The sequence below is a fragment of the Vigna radiata genome, chromosome 8, assembly GCF_000741045.1.
Source record: "Vigna radiata var. radiata cultivar VC1973A chromosome 8, Vradiata_ver6, whole genome shotgun sequence".
Classification (NCBI taxonomy): domain Eukaryota; kingdom Viridiplantae; phylum Streptophyta; class Magnoliopsida; order Fabales; family Fabaceae; genus Vigna; species Vigna radiata.
In genome coordinates this window covers 42,712,635-42,729,580 of record NC_028358.1, presented here as the reverse complement: position 1 = coordinate 42,729,580, position 16,946 = coordinate 42,712,635, and the positions used below count along the sequence as shown (strand labels likewise).

At 31.5% G+C, this 16,946-nt stretch overlaps 2 protein-coding genes across 5 annotated transcripts; one reads left to right on the top strand and one right to left on the bottom strand.

Moving 5' to 3' along the window:
* Window positions 1-638: 638 nt before the first annotated feature.
* On the bottom strand, window positions 639-7,382 carry LOC106770974 (1-acyl-sn-glycerol-3-phosphate acyltransferase 1, chloroplastic). The gene is made up of 8 exons (XM_014656837.2): window positions 7,150-7,382; window positions 7,020-7,063; window positions 6,862-6,919; window positions 6,488-6,649; window positions 5,983-6,389; window positions 5,729-5,830; window positions 1,378-1,702; window positions 639-961 (listed from the first exon to the last, which is right to left on the bottom strand). The coding sequence occupies exons 1-7, from the start codon at window positions 7,202-7,204 to the stop codon at window positions 1,490-1,492; spliced, it is 1,041 nt and encodes a 346-aa protein (XP_014512323.1). The 5' UTR covers window positions 7,205-7,382; the 3' UTR covers window positions 639-961; window positions 1,378-1,489.
* A 4,708-nt stretch (window positions 7,383-12,090) lies between these two features.
* Window positions 12,091-16,273, top strand: LOC106770969 (ELL-associated factor 1). Of its 4 annotated transcripts, none has more exons than XM_014656827.2 (5): window positions 12,091-12,223; window positions 13,869-14,038; window positions 14,219-14,586; window positions 15,127-15,169; window positions 15,566-16,273. In XM_014656827.2, the coding sequence occupies exons 2-5, from the start codon at window positions 13,921-13,923 to the stop codon at window positions 15,994-15,996; spliced, it is 960 nt and encodes a 319-aa protein (XP_014512313.1). In that variant the 5' UTR covers window positions 12,091-12,223; window positions 13,869-13,920; the 3' UTR covers window positions 15,997-16,273. The 4 variants fall into 4 exon arrangements, with proteins under 4 accessions (XP_014512313.1, XP_014512314.1, XP_014512316.1 ...); XM_014656828.2 differs by having other exon boundaries at window positions 12,092-12,223; window positions 13,889-14,038; XM_014656830.2 differs by having other exon boundaries at window positions 12,158-12,307; window positions 13,889-14,038.
* The last annotated feature ends 673 nt before the right edge of the window (window positions 16,274-16,946 follow it).

The window sequence follows — 16,946 nt, the reverse complement described above, 5'->3', positions numbered from 1 at the left end:
TATTTGTCAATTTTATTTGTTGGAAATAGTATAAGTGACTTTCATATATTATTTAAAATATTTTTCATAATATATTTTATATGTTTTTTTATTATGTTTACGGTGTAATTCTCATGTTTTGTTCTCTCTTTTTTTATTGAAATGTCAAAGGTTAGGGATATTTAGCATGAGTTTAATTTACACCATAAAATAATAGTTCAAATTTAACAAATTTGAAAAAAATCATAAAAAATACAAGTTAAAATATTTGTTGTTGGCTTAATAAATGAAAAAGAATATACATGTGTGTGTTTGTGTGTATATATATGAATTTTTTTTAACTATGATCATATAATTATAACCTGATCGGTTTTTGTGATGTTTATATATGTAAATTGAAAATAATCATAAAAACCAATCAAATCCAATTTATTGTTAGTCTATTAACATTTTTGTACATTGACAACAATCAAGTATCTAGAGTTCCTATAAAAAGAAATTTGATGTCTAAAACAACTCTTTAATTGATTACAATTCATGTTCAAAAAGATTAAGAGGTGTTAATAATACTTAATTTTAAATTTTTGAGACTATAATTAATTGTCTTTTCTTATTGCAATAAAATATAAAGAATTAAATTGAATGAAAACATTATAAAATGTACTCAAAGACCTACCTTAATTTACCTAAGATAAGCATTAAAAAATGGTTATAAAATACATATCATTCTAAAGCAACTAGTAAACTGTTTGTCAACGGGTGAGTTACTTTTTGCTGCACATATAAGTTATATGTGTGGTCAGTAAATGACTTTCCTGTGTAAAGTCTTCTCATTAAAGGTGAAAAGTCCAAACTTAAACATAAGTGATGCTGACATCTAAAAATCCTTCTGTAAGTGCAATGCAACCTCCTACTTTCTCCTGAAGAACAAATGTCAGGTGTTCCAACATGAATAAGATAGTCCCACCTAAGGAAAGCATGACTGCACCACAGGAAGTAACAAAATGTTTAGTAATAACATAATAAATCATCCCTGAAACATATCCCAAAAAGAAAACAACATTAAATCACAAAACTCGTTCCATGATAATTCATCTCAGAAACATTCTCAAAAAAGAAAACAATATGCACACAAGATTAAATTGCTAAGTTGTAATCTTATAGCTGTAACAATATCCGATTATCTTAATCAATACCATACCAAAATATGCTTGCTAAGTTGCTACAAAATATTAATGATCCCTACTCCCTAATAAAAAAATAAGGCTTCCTCTGCAATGACATTTCCACTGCATGACATCTTAGACATTAGATTTATTTAATTTAATATATTTTACAAAAACATTCTATAAAGCTTGTGATTGAAATTCATGAAGGGATAAGATGAAAACACTTTACTCTTTCATTTCAAATTTCAAAGGAGAGAATCCATTCTCCAACGTAGATGCAGGCATTTGATTGTATAAGTACATTAGGTCACTTCAGGAAGCACATTTTTGCAGTCTATTTCTCAGCTTTGAGTCAGTACACTTTCGATTGCCTTCCTAGCCTCTTTACATAACACATCAGATTCCTTTCCAAAAATGGGTTTATGTATAACTACTTTCACAGATCCTACGTTCACAATACCCTCCTTTCCTGCAGGCATGATTTGACCAGTTCCAATAAGGGTAATAGGAACGAGTGGAGCATTTGTCTTTGCAGCTACACTGAAAGCACCCTTCTGCAAATCCCCCAAAGAACGTCACAAAAGAATGAGTTAGTTCACTGATATAAATCTCAGACAGAACAAACATGTATAAAGAAACGAAAATGAAATAGTTGAAATTAATTTATCTCAAGTTACATTTCATAATCATCATATAAGCTAGGGAGCCTCTTATTTTTCTGGGTCACAGCTTTCATGAACCAGTCCAGTTAAAACATACCCCGATACCCTGCACCCCCCTCCTACTGATTTTTCAATCGTCTCTATGGTCGAGTTCCCTATCTAGGTGCAATAAGCGCCCAAATCACTTTAATCCCAAGTGAAGACAGAAAGTAATGGAAAAGGAAAAACTATCAAAATTTAAAAATAAGTTCATTTAAAATATAATTATTACTCTTTCAGTATTGAGTGTTTTAGTAATGTTATCTAATTGTGCTAGTGTTAGTTACTTATTTAGTATGCGAATGCCATTAACTTCATCCATATCCGTAAAAAGACATAATTCACGTTATGAACACAAGGCAAATCTGGATAGTCAATTATTATATTCACCACCACAAACATAGCATAGTCACTGCATTAAATTCCCATGTTCCATCCTAATTTTTATATCCAGTATTCTTAACTTTTTGTCAGTATGGTAAAACTGAATACACTCCTGTATTTTGGAAGGTATTATCTTCTTTTACCAAAGACACGTATTAATTTCATATTACTATCCTAATCTTTTATTATACTATTATAACAAATAGTTTCTTTGTATTTTGCTACTTATTGTAATATAAACGTTGTCCACTCGTCACCATCTGTTGGTTCGACAGTACATTGGAGTTAACTTTCTTTTTTCTCTCACTCTTCTCCTTTTAACGTTATCTAAACTCTTTTTTAATTTTATTTAAACACTGTGCAGAGCGCAGACACTCTTGTTTGATAATAAACTTCATGCTGAATGACAACATTCAGGAAACATATGGAAAGGTATAGGAAAGTAATATCAGTATGTATTATTTCTGTTTTCCTACTTTTCCATCCATTTATATGTATTATTTCTGTTTTCCTACTTTTCCATTCATTTACAACTTGTAGCATGTTACTAAAGAAAGATCATTGTTAGTCATTTTAGTTGTCAGCATCCTATAGTTGAAACTCTAAAAAAAAAATTCTTTCTCCTGCTGCCTTTTTCGAATTATTCTCTATTTTGCTGCTAATTGAGCACCCACTCCTTGCAGTACTCTTGAAGTAGACCCATATGATTAATTAAATAATAAGTATAAATAGGTGGAATAAGTTTTTAGGATAGTGATTATAGCAGATCTTGCTACAAGTGAAATATTATATCTTACTCTTATCTTTCCATCCTAACCTAACATCTTATTTATTTGTAATTAAGTTGCTACACTTATTCAAGAGCCTTGCTCTTTATTTTTTTTAAGACAATTGATTAATAACTATTGCATAGTTTTCATAAAGTTCACTTTTGTGGAATCTAACTAATATATGTGTCATCAAAGGCAGATTTTGATACATTTTAGGGTGGGCAATTGCAATCCATATAATAGTGATTAATTTTATTGTTTGGCCCTGGGTGCAGGATTTTGGATCCATCACTCGGTGACAAAGGTAGTGGAATTTTTTCCCTTCCTGTGCACATCTCTTCAGACCTTTTTGTACACACACACACACGTATATATACAAATTGTCAAGTCAAAATACACTCAAGCCTTATTTCTAAAAGTTAATAATCTCAAGTTAGTATTAAACTGGGTTTGGTTAGTCACTGCCTATTCACACAATAACAACCCAACTAGTTTCAGAGGCTAAAGCCTCTGCACACTGCTCCACACACCACTTTGGTATGGTACAATTAGGCACATGAAACCCACAACCGCCTTCATGTAATAGGAGTGACACCACATCTCCTCTAGGGGCTTCATCAGCTCTTCCAGTCCCTGTTCCAACCATCTTTTGGGACCATCACCCCTGTTTGGCCAGTGGGGTCCAAAAAAATATCCTTGGGTAATATTTCTCCTCCTCTTCCATAGAATGGAGTCTAGTCCAATTTCCTCATTTCTTGGGACTCCCACAATAACTTCCAAGAAACTTAATAGACAAAGTTATTTGTCTTGATTAATTATGTTGAGATTTAGTTTTGTTAAAAAAGTTTATTGTCTTCTAAGGTGTTTTTTTGGGCTGTGCCTGCCAATCATGTAGGGTCCGAGGTTCAGATTTTCTCATCTACCTGTTGTACTTCAGATTTGTGTATTTTCTTCTATTAATAGATCAGTTAAGAGCAATATCTCCCTCAGGCAATATTTCTCCTAAATCTTTTATTCTCAAGTGGTTCCATGGTCAAGGTTACCATGATCACTTGCAAAAGCATTGCAACAAAGTGTAATCAAATAACATTGAACAATGGATCAAACTGGATTTTAAGCTTTATGCTCTAATGCATCTATATGTGGAAATCAATATACTGTGGATCCTTAGAACATTGAAAACCTATAACACTTTCTGGAGAAAAACTCAGTATTTTTGTAAATGATATTCAATGTCCTTACGATTCTGCCCACAAGTTGGCTTCTATCAAACAAATTAATCATTATATAATGTCTCCTTTCATTGCATAATAAGCACAATTTGTTGAATAAATGAGAATGTTCTTGGAATCTGGCTCACTGGAAAAAGTTAAAAGGAAGCTGCACAAGTTTTATACCGTGATGATTCTTGGTGCTACAAATCCAGGTCACGGTCATGTTTGTGAACAAATTCTAACTAGTCAACTTTTATGTACTTGCCAGTACAACATTTTTTCGAATAACAAGCCATCGGAAGTACTCACCACAGAAACATTCTTACAAGGGCATTCATCATGTTATCATTTATGTAGCAGATTTCAGTCCCATTTCACACACTAGTATTGAATGGAACTCGAATCACATGGGAGCCACTAAAAGACACAGTCCTCCCTGGCAGATTTTCAATCCAAACAAACAATAGAAGAAATATACATCTTCACCTTCCTTCCCTCGTGCAATGTTAATAAATTGAACAAATAGATCTTTTGCAATATGATATTCATCAAAATTGTGATGATAATCTGAATTAGACCCATATGATGTCTTCCTCCACACTTTTCAACACTCAACAGCCGCCCAATGAATTTCCTTACGTCCTATATTTTCTTCCATGCTAGATTCAATTTTGGCCTCCAACCTAAGTTTTTCCTCCAAACAATCCACTCCAATTACCTTACTCATGCTGAAATGATGAATTACTTGTCACGAAATATCTGTTGGATCAGGCAAGTTGGACCAAAATGATAGAACACCGATTGATAAATGAATAAAACATAACATTGAACAGTGAAACCACACACAATACAACAACACACTTGCTGTCCTACAGAGAAAAGTCTCTTACAAAGTGTATTCTCAATACACATACAGCAAATAACTACACACTTCTTAATTTCAAATCTCCTATCAAACATATAGATACACAACCACCAGCAGATATTGTATACTCATCTTATTTTTTTACTTTCTTCCTCTGCCCTTTTCCCAGCAGCAGCAATATTCGGTTTTAAAATTTTGTTCCTTTTGTATGGTACTGAGTTTTTATTAATATGACGGACTAATACATGAATTTTGAGTTATTTTATCTTTTTGAGCTTATTGTATGTATACTACATACATAGATACATAGAGAGAGAGAGAGAGAGAGAGAGAGAGAGAGGTAAGATCAAGTTACTTCAAAGTAACTCTATGCGAGTTACTCCTCATCCTAACCTTTCATCTTTTCTTAATTTAATGGTTCTAATATAAATTCATTTTTAACTATTAGATAACTTTCTTTCTAATATTAAAATGCTAGTACAAAATCAATTATTTTCTATCACGTACGCTCCTACTAATCAACAAACTTCAATCCATTAGTGGATCCTTTCCTATCTAACTTGGGTCTCAGTGTCTGCTTCTATATCACAATTATCTACAAAGATGGCAATGATTAATGATTACAAGAATTTTTACACAAACTCACCTTGAATGTGCCTAGTTTTCCATCTTTACTGCGTGTTCCCTCTGGAAAGAAAAAAACAGAGGCTCCTTTCTTGATCAAATCCATGCATCGTTTAAGACAGTCCTGCAGGTCAAGAAGCAAGCAAAATGACTTGAACATCATTTATGTCTCTTAAGCCAAAAGGGGGAAATAATTGCACAGAAAACACTGCCATCCATCCAACAAGAACTGTTTAAAATTAAGTGCAATTAATAATAATAATAGAGAAAGAATACCAGCTGGCTTCGGCTGTCCATGCGCTTCAAAGGAATGACACCCAAAAAAAACATTGCCCACCCAATTATTGGGAAAAGAAATATACCAGTCTTGCTAATGAACTTGAAGCTTCTTCCTAACGTAAGAAGAGTATATATGTCTAGAAAACTCTGATGATTCGAAACATACACAGCAGGGGTATCTGGAGGTGGCAGATTCTCCAGTCCCTCAAATTCAATTTTGAAAAATGGTGCTACAGTCAGTGTAGCCCACACTTTGGCAATAAAATGGTGGAACTTTCTTCTGTAGCGATCAAACAGGAGTACCAATGGATGTCCAACCATCATCAGCACAAAAAGAAATATGGCACTGAAGGCTGTGACAACATAAAAGCAAGCTCCCCTGACTTTAGATTCCACTTTCAGCTCTGCAAGTAAGAGATAATCAATACTTGGCAAAATAGACCAGCCTCCCAGTTCAAACATAAATCAAAAACCCTAATCAAATAAAACATATTATACATACCAGGTAGTAAATAGCCATCTTCAGCAGATCCAGCTGCAGTAAGTTCAGATCTAACAACTACATCTCTGGGCAATTTATTCTGAACAATAAATTTAGGACTACCAAACAGCCATGGTACATTTTCAAGCTTCTTAGAGATTCCTTGCATGCTACATTGAGGAGCTACAAAGGGAAGGGAAACAACCATAAAGCATAAATAAATAAAATTACAACCAGTCATTTACCATATTTACTAGACACAATTCGTTACACCCTCATCCAAGTATCATGGAGAAATAAACAAACTAATAAACACCAAAAAAACACCAGATTAGTATTGAATATTTTGTAATGTAAGATGTTATTAAAAATGCATAATGAGAGTACACACTTACCCTTATGTGAAATCCTCAAAACTGGATGCTTATAAGTTGTTCCACTGTGAGTACACAACTGCAAAGCCAATGGGATTCAATCAAACAAAACTAAGACCCCACACATACATGAAATAAACACGAAACAGAATAGAGTGATAAAGAATTACATTACTTACCAGGGTGGAAGAGGATCCCGCAAAGAATATTGCTTCTTTGTGGCCTGTAGATTAAAAAAAAAAGACAAAATAATAAATAAATAAAGTTGTGGAGGAATTAGAGATAGAAATAAGAAAAGAAAGGACTAACCGATGTGAAGAAGACGGTGGATTGGAGAACTGGCAGAAAGAGGAGTGATTTCCATGGCATCAAAATTGATGACGAAGAAATGCTTAGGGTTTTATTTATACTTTTTCCAATTTGGAGTCGTAAATTTCAAAGTATCATTTCGTTCAAATCAATCACGGATGTATTTTGTTTCTTCACTTTTGCTTCGATTCACACAGCTCAGTTTGGAAATTGTTTTCTAGCCAATTTCACTTTCGCTCCATTATAAACTACACCAATAATATTTTATCTTTTCTTCTAATGGGTTTGAAATTAACATCTTTTGTGTTTAAAAAATTATTTTCTTACCCCACTTTTCCCTCTAATTCTTGTTTTTGGATAATACAAGAAACACCCAAGAGAAAATAACTTTGTTCTCTTAAAAAAAAAAAAAAAAAAAAAAAAAAAAAAAAACTTTACTTTGAAAAATGATATTTTAACACTAATTTTTTATATTAAATGTGATTAGACTATTTTAGATTAAAAAGAAAACTTTGATTTTTTCTTTCAAATATGTCTTTTTTTCAATTTTTTTAATTTGAAATCATCTAACCACATTTTGACTTGTTATGTCAAAATGGTGTTAAAAATTAATGTTAAAATATCATTTTTCTTTTTAGCTTTGGCAAGATGGTATAATGAAAAAATATATATATATTATTAAAGAAGACATGAATTGGGAGGGAAGAAAAAGGGGCAGGATAACTCCACAAAATTTCAAATTTAGTAAAATATTTTCTTATCTTTATTTTTATAATTAATGAATATAAAAATTTTCTGATATCTTCAATTGCATTTTGAAAACAACTGTGTTTAAGGTCAAAATATATATATTTTTTGTTACCAATACTTTTTTATATAATTATATAAATATTAAATACTGATTGGTAAATGTTGAATAAGTACAGAAAAATAAAAATATTAAATGTTTATTTTAGAAATAAGTTATAAAATTTTAAAAAAATAATGATAATATAAATCCTAAAATTATAAAGTTATAGAATAAATTACGAATTTATAAAATTATAAAATAATTTAAAAATTTACATGATGAAATCTTAATAAATCCACGAAACTAAATAATCTAATTAACAAAATATTTAACAACTCAATTAAAAAGTGTTAAACTTTTTAAAACTCAATTAACCATAAAAATTTAACAGATAGTTGGTTAAAAGTCTGCCAACTTAAAAGAAATTTAAAACTTAATTAAACTTTGTTTCTTTTAATAATTTTGTAAAATTATATTATTTGTTTTTTTGGACTAAAGAACCATGCTTTAAATATCTTAAACTGTGAATATTTAATACATCAATGAATTCTTATTTTTAAATTTTGTTTAATATATGATAAATAAATGTTTTTTTTTTCTAATTTTCCTTTTGCATATAAAAAAATGTTATAAGAAAAAACAATCAATATAATGTGAAAAAGTTTTTCTTAGACAATTTTGAATAATATTTTTAGAATAAGTTGTTTGAATAAACATTTTCCAAGGAGTTATCATAAACAGGTCCAATTTGAATTTTTTATTTTGTTGAAAATCAAACCCCAACAAATTTACATATAATTTTAAAAATTTAATGAAAAAGAGACTCTTGTATAGATGTCTCTTTTAAAATCTAACTATAGTTACGTGTCTTTCTCGTGATACATTATAAAATATGTTATGATTTTTAAGAATTTATTTATATTTAATCAATAATTTTGTTTGTGGTTTGTGTATATGCAACTTTATTGCATGCCATTGATTACTAAAACGATACTATTTTAAAAATATAGTTGTAGCGTCTAAAACCAGTTATATTTTTAGAGAAAAAAAAGTTAAATTGTGACGGCTCAGAAAATTAAAGAAGGATAAAGAAAATAGGTGTATGCAAGGGAATGGACCGTTTGATTTTGATGATGGTATATAAATGAAAGTTTCAAATTATGTTTCACTTTATGCATGAAGTATCTTTTTTTCTAACATTCTGATATCTTATTTTCTTCTCCTTCTTTCGACAAAATCCTTCTAGAATTTCTTCCTCTTCACTACAAATGTTTCTTAGTTAGGTCGTGTAGAAGTAAATCATGGTGTTTAAGGTTTAATTTTTACCGATCAGTTGCTATTCTCTGAAACTCGTAAGAAAATTTTTCTATTCATTGTAAATTTTGAGTTTTCTGGTACATGCAAACACCGTCTAGTTTGCATGTGTTCATCTCCTTCATCTGACTTTGATTTCGGTTTTTGATTATGTGATTGGTATTCTTTCACCAATTTGAAGTCTCTAGAGTGATCCAGAATATGTTGGGTAGCCAAAAACCGTGAAGATTTCTCACTCGGACAAATTGTTTTAAGATAAGAGAAGTTGGTTAATTTAATTATAATTTTTCTGTGTATAAAATCACTGTTTAGACTGGTTGCATTTTGGATGGTTGATCGATATTGGAAATGCTGAAACTTATGAACAGGTTTGGAGTCTTCTGTTTTGTGATTAATATGTTTTGCTTCTTCTTCTTTTTTAATTGTATAAGTGGAATTGGTCAGGGAAGGGAGTATGATACAAGTGTGGGGAATTAAAAGTTGGTAAGAATGATGTGAATTGGTAAGAATAGGTGTTGATCATAATTATGTAGTATTCTGTAGAATTATACAAACCGCTGAAAGTCATTCATTGACCGTGCGGTTTGTTTCGTGTGTTTAGTCTTAACAGAGTTTTATTATTTTAGAGTTTCAGTTAATGACCGATCGGTTTTGGACTAGTGCTTCGTTTTGCATTGGTACTCGGGTTGTTGTACTGTTCAGTCTCTTAGTAGGGATAGGTATTATTAATAGTATTTTATGTCAATTTCAAATGTCCGGCATATGCTATAGGGTTAGCGTTGGGTCTTATAATAGCATTTAGTCTAGTATTAGCACTCGGTTTTATACTAGCATTTAGTTTAGTATTAGCGCTCGGTTTTATACTAGCATTCAGTCTAGTATCAATGCTCGGTCTTGTACTAGCATTTAGTCTAGTATTAGCACTCGGTCTTATACTGGCATTTAGTCCATTATTAGCACTCAAACTTATACTAGCATTTAGTTTAGTATTAGCGTTGGGTCTTATACTAGCATTTAGACTAGTATTAGCACTCGGTCTTATACTAGCATTTAGTCTAATATTAGCGCTCGGTCTTATATTAGTATTTAGTCTTTTATTAGTGTTCGGTCTTGTACTAGTATTCAGTCTAGTAGTAGCGCTCGGTCTTGTATTGGCACAGTCTTGTAGTTAGTGTTCAGTTTTGTTTTAGGTGGTGAGTTTCCATTCGGTCTTCAACGTTCACAAGGTGTTCGACATTGTATGTGTTTTTCATTATTGTTTAAGATTTGTTAAGAGTACTTGCACAAACTATTGAGTAAATTCTAATGTATTATATTTAAAGTTGGTTGTAAGAGAATTTTATGGAAGAATGTCTCATGATTGGTTATTGAATTGTACACTATGAATATGGAATCGTGCTAAGTTGTCGTTCATCTTGAAATTCTATGATTACTATTCTCACATAAAGAAAGGTAATTCATTTGTGAGAATATCAGGAGGTCCTTTAAACTTGGGGTATCGAGGTAAGCATCAGTGGATTAACCTTGGGTGGTAGTTGATTGGTGTCAGCTATTTCACTACCGCAAGTGCAAGGACGACTCTAACTACATATTCATACAATCTGGATAGTCAAGTCAAGGAGTGAGTTCATGTTGCATTAATCGTTCGGTCTACGATCTGGATAGTCAAGTCAAGGAGTCAGTTCATGTTGCATTAATCGTTCGGTCATTGTTTGTTATAGTATTCGGTCATTGCATGTTAAGATGTTCTGCTATTACTTGTCACGTAGTGTTTTAATTGGATGTTTACTTTTATAAATTAAATTACACTAACTTATCCTTATTTCCTGTTTTGTCCATGTTTCTTGTTCGATTATTTTTTTGCAATAATCGTCTTGTGAGTGTGACCAGTTGGAAAGAAATTCTCAATGGAATAATCCTTAGAAAGAAATGACTCATCTGACTTGATAAAAGACCACTTAATATTGTGAATAGTTTTATAGTAGAAATATATTTAATAAACTTTTAATATTTTAAACATTTTAAGATAAGTGTAACTTAACTTTAATTTTCAAAAACAACTCTATCTATTGTTAAAGTAGTGACTATTTTATATAGTTTTCATGCTATATTTTATGGATCTTGCACCAATAACTAAAATAACTATGAAGTACAGTCATTATATTTAACAAAAGTATTATTTCCAAAAGTCTCATTCCTATTATACTAATTTAGCTAAAATGAAAATTTCTTTGCTAAAAGTCAACCAAATACCATTTATTCTACCCCGATATATAAAAATTACATCCTTAGAATAACTGTTATTTATTTTGGAAATAAATATAAAAATTAGAAATAATTATTAAGATTTTAATATAATAACATAAAATACGATAACTATATTTCATATTATATAAGATCAAATCTTATTTACATTTTTATGATATAAAAAGTAATTACATGATAAGATATAGTTTTTTATAACTTGCTAAAATTATATTTTTGTTTATAATTTTCATCATTTGCAACAATACCTGAATTAAAATTAATTTTTTGGAACAATTATATAACTTAACAAAAAGTCATTTAAGTATTATTTAATTTATATTTATATTATATTATTATTATTTAGTTTGTTATTTTACAGGATAAAGTTATATAATTTGTTACTATTAAATTTGTGATCTTCTCATCTTATAATATTTACCGATTTTTACAAAGATTATAATTTGTGTTGTTTTAAAAACAAAAAATAAACAATTTTAAATTGTGGATGATGGAGATAAAAAATAAAAAATACAGTTAAGGTAAACAATATTGTGATATCTTCATAAAGAATTGTTTACTTTTTATTTTTTTTATAATAAAAGAAGATAGCACCATGGTTGATTTCCTGGCTTTCCCCCTTTCCTGTTTGCAGAGAATAGAAAAACAAAACATCCATGATTGAACCCTAAGTTTAAAATTACCGGGTAGCCAATTCTAACACTGGTGCGTATTTTTGTCTCAACCACGTCTCTGTGATTCATCTCCTGTAATCAGTATTTTGAAAATCATTGAATTGGAAAAGAAGTTGTAAGTTGATGTGATAATTTTGATTACCGATTGAACTTTTGTTGTTTCTGTGATGTAGTTATCACGAAGGTTGTTTTGTGTAATTCGATAAGATCTTCTTTATTATGCTGAGGGAGGAAAATTAGTTTGTATGTTTAGGCAATATTTGGTTATATATTCGAGAGTTGAATGGAGTGAGGTGATACAAAGTTATCATTGCCATTGTTTGAATATTGTGATGGAAGTGTAATGCAGAGAGAGTGAGAGAATTGGGTCGGGTTCAGAATTAGAGGGAAGAAAGTGATTACTAGATAATGTAATAGCAATGTTGAAAAACTTGGCTTTTCTGTTTCTTCCTGTTGAATAGGTAAAAGCTAATAAACTCACATGATGCGTGAAAAAACAAATGAACTAAACCACTCCAAAAACCAAATAAAACCACACCTGAATTAACCAGACCATTTTTTTAAATCGTTTAGGAGTTAGGAATACAGAGAGTTCACTGGGTTTCACATTTCAGTTATCTGTTCAAATGAAAACATCTGGCTTCTCAATTGGATACCCCAATTCCATCTCAGCCTCTCCCAACAATCAAAGCAAGCAAAACCCCTGATTCTTCTTCGTGAACCCTTAATTCACACATCTCATTCCAAATCTCCATAACTTTTTTATTTAAATAATTATCTTCGTCCCTTATCTCTGCATTTGTTTTGCATATCAATGTAAGTTTGATTGTGATTCTCGTTTCCTGAGTCTGTCTTTCACACTGGTTTTGCAGTTATTTCTTGGTTCACAGATATATTCATATATTTTTTTGGTCCTTATTTCAGTCTGTCTCAGATTTATTTTTTATTTTTTTGCTTTTTTGGATTTTGCTCCTTTTTATTCATAATATATGGTAAATTGGTGCAGCCATGTTAACTTGTTCTTTGTAAACATGTCATTGATTAATTTTACAAAAAAAAAAAAACAGTAGTCTGATGCTCTCAGGTTTGGTTTCTTGGTTTTGGTTATTTCCCGTCTTATTAATCTCTTGGTGCTTGCCTTGTGCTGGTTCTGTAATAATGATTTGAGATAAAATTAAGAGATAGTTATTATCATGAGGTCAAGAGGTACAACAACTGCAAAGTCTTCGTTAGTGTGAATATTTGTGAATCATTATCATAGTCCAGACACTTTGAATGCGAATGGTTCTTCCAACAATTGAATTAGGATTATAAGACTTTTCCTTAATAAATAAATACAATCTAGTAGTATATTGTGGAAGAATAATTTTCTTGAGTTAAGCCACTGTCAAATGTCAATTGATGTTCATGGGGTACTAATTCCCACCTGACTGTAAAAAATGCTACTAATAAACGAACTTAACACGACACTACAAACTCAAACAATTTCCAAACTCGTTCGAATTAAAAACAAGTTCTAATATGATTCTGCAGCACTTGCTGAGTTTTCTTCTTACCTTTGTTTTTCCCTAGCGTTATGTTTCTGAAACCATTGATGAGTAGAACTGATATATCCTGCTATACTACTAGAAGACTTGTTTAGTTATCTAAATTTGCACCTTTTTGAATGAGTTCAGTGAAAAATTGTTCCAATCAGGCTGTCTGAGGTCGGTGAACTTTATTTCTACCATGGCCAACAAATCTCAAGAAGAGCCCAAGACTGCTCCTGAGCCTGATCGGTGGTACAATCTCACCCTTGGACCTTCCTTCAAAGATGAATCCTCCAACAAATACTGCACGCTACGATGTAAGTTCCAAACTATAAAAATTCATTTTTAATAGTTTTTTTTTTTTTCTGGTGGGTCAGTTTTTGTTTTCCAAGTTACTGGCAACTAGGTATGGAATGTTCATTCTTGATTTTGCAAGGATTATTTTTTTCCCCTTATTTATGTTGAATTTTAATCATTAAAGTCTTGAATCGGTTCAGATGAATTTAAGCCAGCTTCAGTTGATAAGAATAAGCCAGGATTGCTACGCAAGACCAAAGAGAACAGGATTTCTGTGGAATTTCAGAACAACCAAATAGGAAAACCCAAAGTGACATTTGAGGGGAACAGTGAGGATTACAGGGAAAACGATGCTGTATTGTTTTTTGATGGTGAGACACTTCGATTGGAGCGGCTTCATAGGGCCGTAAAGCAACTGCGACACCTACGAATGCCTGGTGAATCTGCAGGTGCTGCAGCTACAGCTGTGGCTGCTCCATCTGGACCAGCTTTGGATCCTCGGTCATCCCCTGTTGGGAAGTCTGTAAAGCCAGCATCTCTTGGCAGGAGCTCATTTCAGGCTGTGCCAGTAAGTGCTCACTAACTATCTATGGCATAGTTGTGTATACTAGCTAATTCCATTGTATCTTAAAATTGTTTGCTGTCAGAATTTTGCATTATAAATATGGTTATTTTTACAATGCATTAAGATTTTTACTGATTTTATGGAGTTAAAAATTTATTATGTTTGGTATGTGCATGATTACCATAATGTATTATTGATATCATAATAGAGAGAGAAAGTTGGGGAGGGGGTGGGGGGAAGGTGAGTTGATTGGAGAGGCCTGGAGGGGCAATATAAAAGTGTTTGTTTATGCTTGTTATCATGGAGATACTTCTCATTTGATGACAGGACCATTATTTGTTTCCATGGTTACACAGTAAGCTATTTTTCATTTTTCATCAATTGAAGCATTTGTTTAATTAAGGGGGGAAAGAGTTATAGAAATAACTGAAGGCTGTAAAATTATATTTTTGAGACTGGCGAACAAGGTTTTCTAAATGCATGAATGAAGCAAAATAGTTTCTCTTGTACCATTTTAACGATATTTCTGTTGGTTCTGCACAGGTTGAGGTGGAGCGTATTGATATTGGTGAACCTGAGAATACTGGTATGTATCATATAGTCTGAAGATTTATGTAATAGCATATTTGGACTATATTGAGCTTTAAACTTTTTTTCAAACTAAACAGGCCCTAAGCGTTTCATTTTCATCATTATGTGATGCAGCTTTTTATTTTCATCATATGGTTATTTACCGTATGAGCTTTTGTATAAGGTGTACTGTTCATGTTTTCCAATTTGATGATCTGTGTTTCCTTTGCTGCGTGCTATAAATTGCTGCCTCATTCTTATCCCCAGTGCTGAAAGACTTTTTTTATTGGATGTCTGCTCTGTTGATTTTGTGGTGCATTCGCCATTAATGACATAGTTGATGCAGTATTTGCTATTTATTTATTTATGTATGAACTACGAATAATTTAATGTTGTACGTGTCGTTTGGCAGGTGTCAAAGTTGGTTCGAAGAGGTCATCTGATTATCTAAATGAACCGCCCATCAATGCCTCTCCAGATGCGAAAAATGAAGTCGAGGAACATCACGATATTGACATTAAAGACCTTTTTGGCAGCGAGTCACCGGAGGATGACAATAATGTTGAAGAAAAAGATAATGTTGGATTTGACATGAATGTTCCACACACGGATGATGATGTTGTGGATATGGATGATAGCGGTGATGAGGTGGACAAAGGACACAGTCCTGCAGAAGCTCCCGAAACCCAGGCGAATGCAGAGGGAAGGGATGAGCAGACATCTACTTCTAGCAGTAGCAGTGGAAGTGGCAGTAGTGAAAGTGGTAGTGGAAGTAGCAGCAGCAGTGACAAGGAAGACAGTGACAAGGAAGACAGTGACGAAGACACAGTTCATTCAATCTAAAGTTATACTACACCGGTTTCATTCTTTTTCTTTTCTCATTATTGGTCTTTACTTTTTTCAAAGTAATCCAATACATAATGAATTGAATGTGTTTCTCAGGCCTGGCTTGGAAGGGTTATCAATAATGTGCTATATTTTATGTGTTTATATTATTAATCGACTTTAAATAATTTCGTTTTGACATTGAAGCAAACTTCCATGGTGGAAAATTGGCTAGCCTGAGATTGATCTTAGGGAGACGAAATGAATTTGAATTCTTTACTAATGTTATTGCTAAGTGTCAATGGAACTTTCACTGGTTTAGATAAGTGCCTATGTATGATGAGATACCAAATAGTTTTATAATAATATTTTATTTTTTTTAAATATAATCTGTAGGAAATAAAATTTTATTCTAATAGTGAACTGCTAAATAAACATGTTTCAATCGAAAAATATTAAACAGTGTAAAATTTTTTAAAAAATTATTGGATGTAATATAATGTTTATATGTTTATAATTATAAATAATTAATAGGTTTGATATACTTTTTTTTTCAAATTACCTTAAAATTAAAAAATGTTAATAGATGTGATATAAATAATGTTGTTTTCCTTCTACTGACGTTTATATATCTATGTTAGCATTTCCTATTTAATATTGAAATCCACATAAGACAAAAATCTTGGAAAAGAAACTTATACTTTTCAATCTTCATATAGTTTAGGTTTCAACTTTGAACAAATAGTAAAAGAAATAAATCATACAATTCAAACTCTAACACAAGAAAAACATCATTGTTCTCATCCTACTTGATAATTTCTTGCCTTTAAATAAAATATTTTGAAAATACTCAAATGTTAACTAGGTCAACTAATATGTTACCAATAAGGAGTATTGGTAAAACCTGAAGAATTGTTTTGATGATGCTGCAAGAAGTATTATTTAAAGATAACATTAGATTTATTTAA

What these genes read in the sequence shown, in the direction of transcription:
- LOC106770974 (XM_014656837.2), bottom strand. Translation starts at nt 7,204, where the DNA reads ATGGAAATCACTCCTCTTTCTGCCAGTTCTCCAATCCACCGTCTTCTT. An exon ending in CCACCGTCTTCTTCACATCG is followed by an intron (nt 7,064 to 7,149) that starts GTTAGTCCTTTC and finishes TTTAATCTACAG; the next exon opens with GCCACAAAGAAGCAATATTC. An exon ending in CGGGATCCTCTTCCACCCTG is followed by an intron (nt 6,920 to 7,019) that starts GTAAGTAATGTA and finishes TTGGCTTTGCAG; the next exon opens with TTGTGTACTCACAGTGGAAC.
- LOC106770969 (XM_014656827.2), top strand. Translation starts at nt 13,921, where the DNA reads ATGGCCAACAAATCTCAAGAAGAGCCCAAGACTGCTCCTGAGCCTGAT. An exon ending in GCTCATTTCAGGCTGTGCCA is followed by an intron (nt 14,587 to 15,126) that starts GTAAGTGCTCAC and finishes GGTTCTGCACAG; the next exon opens with GTTGAGGTGGAGCGTATTGA. An exon ending in TGGTGAACCTGAGAATACTG is followed by an intron (nt 15,170 to 15,565) that starts GTATGTATCATA and finishes GTCGTTTGGCAG; the next exon opens with GTGTCAAAGTTGGTTCGAAG.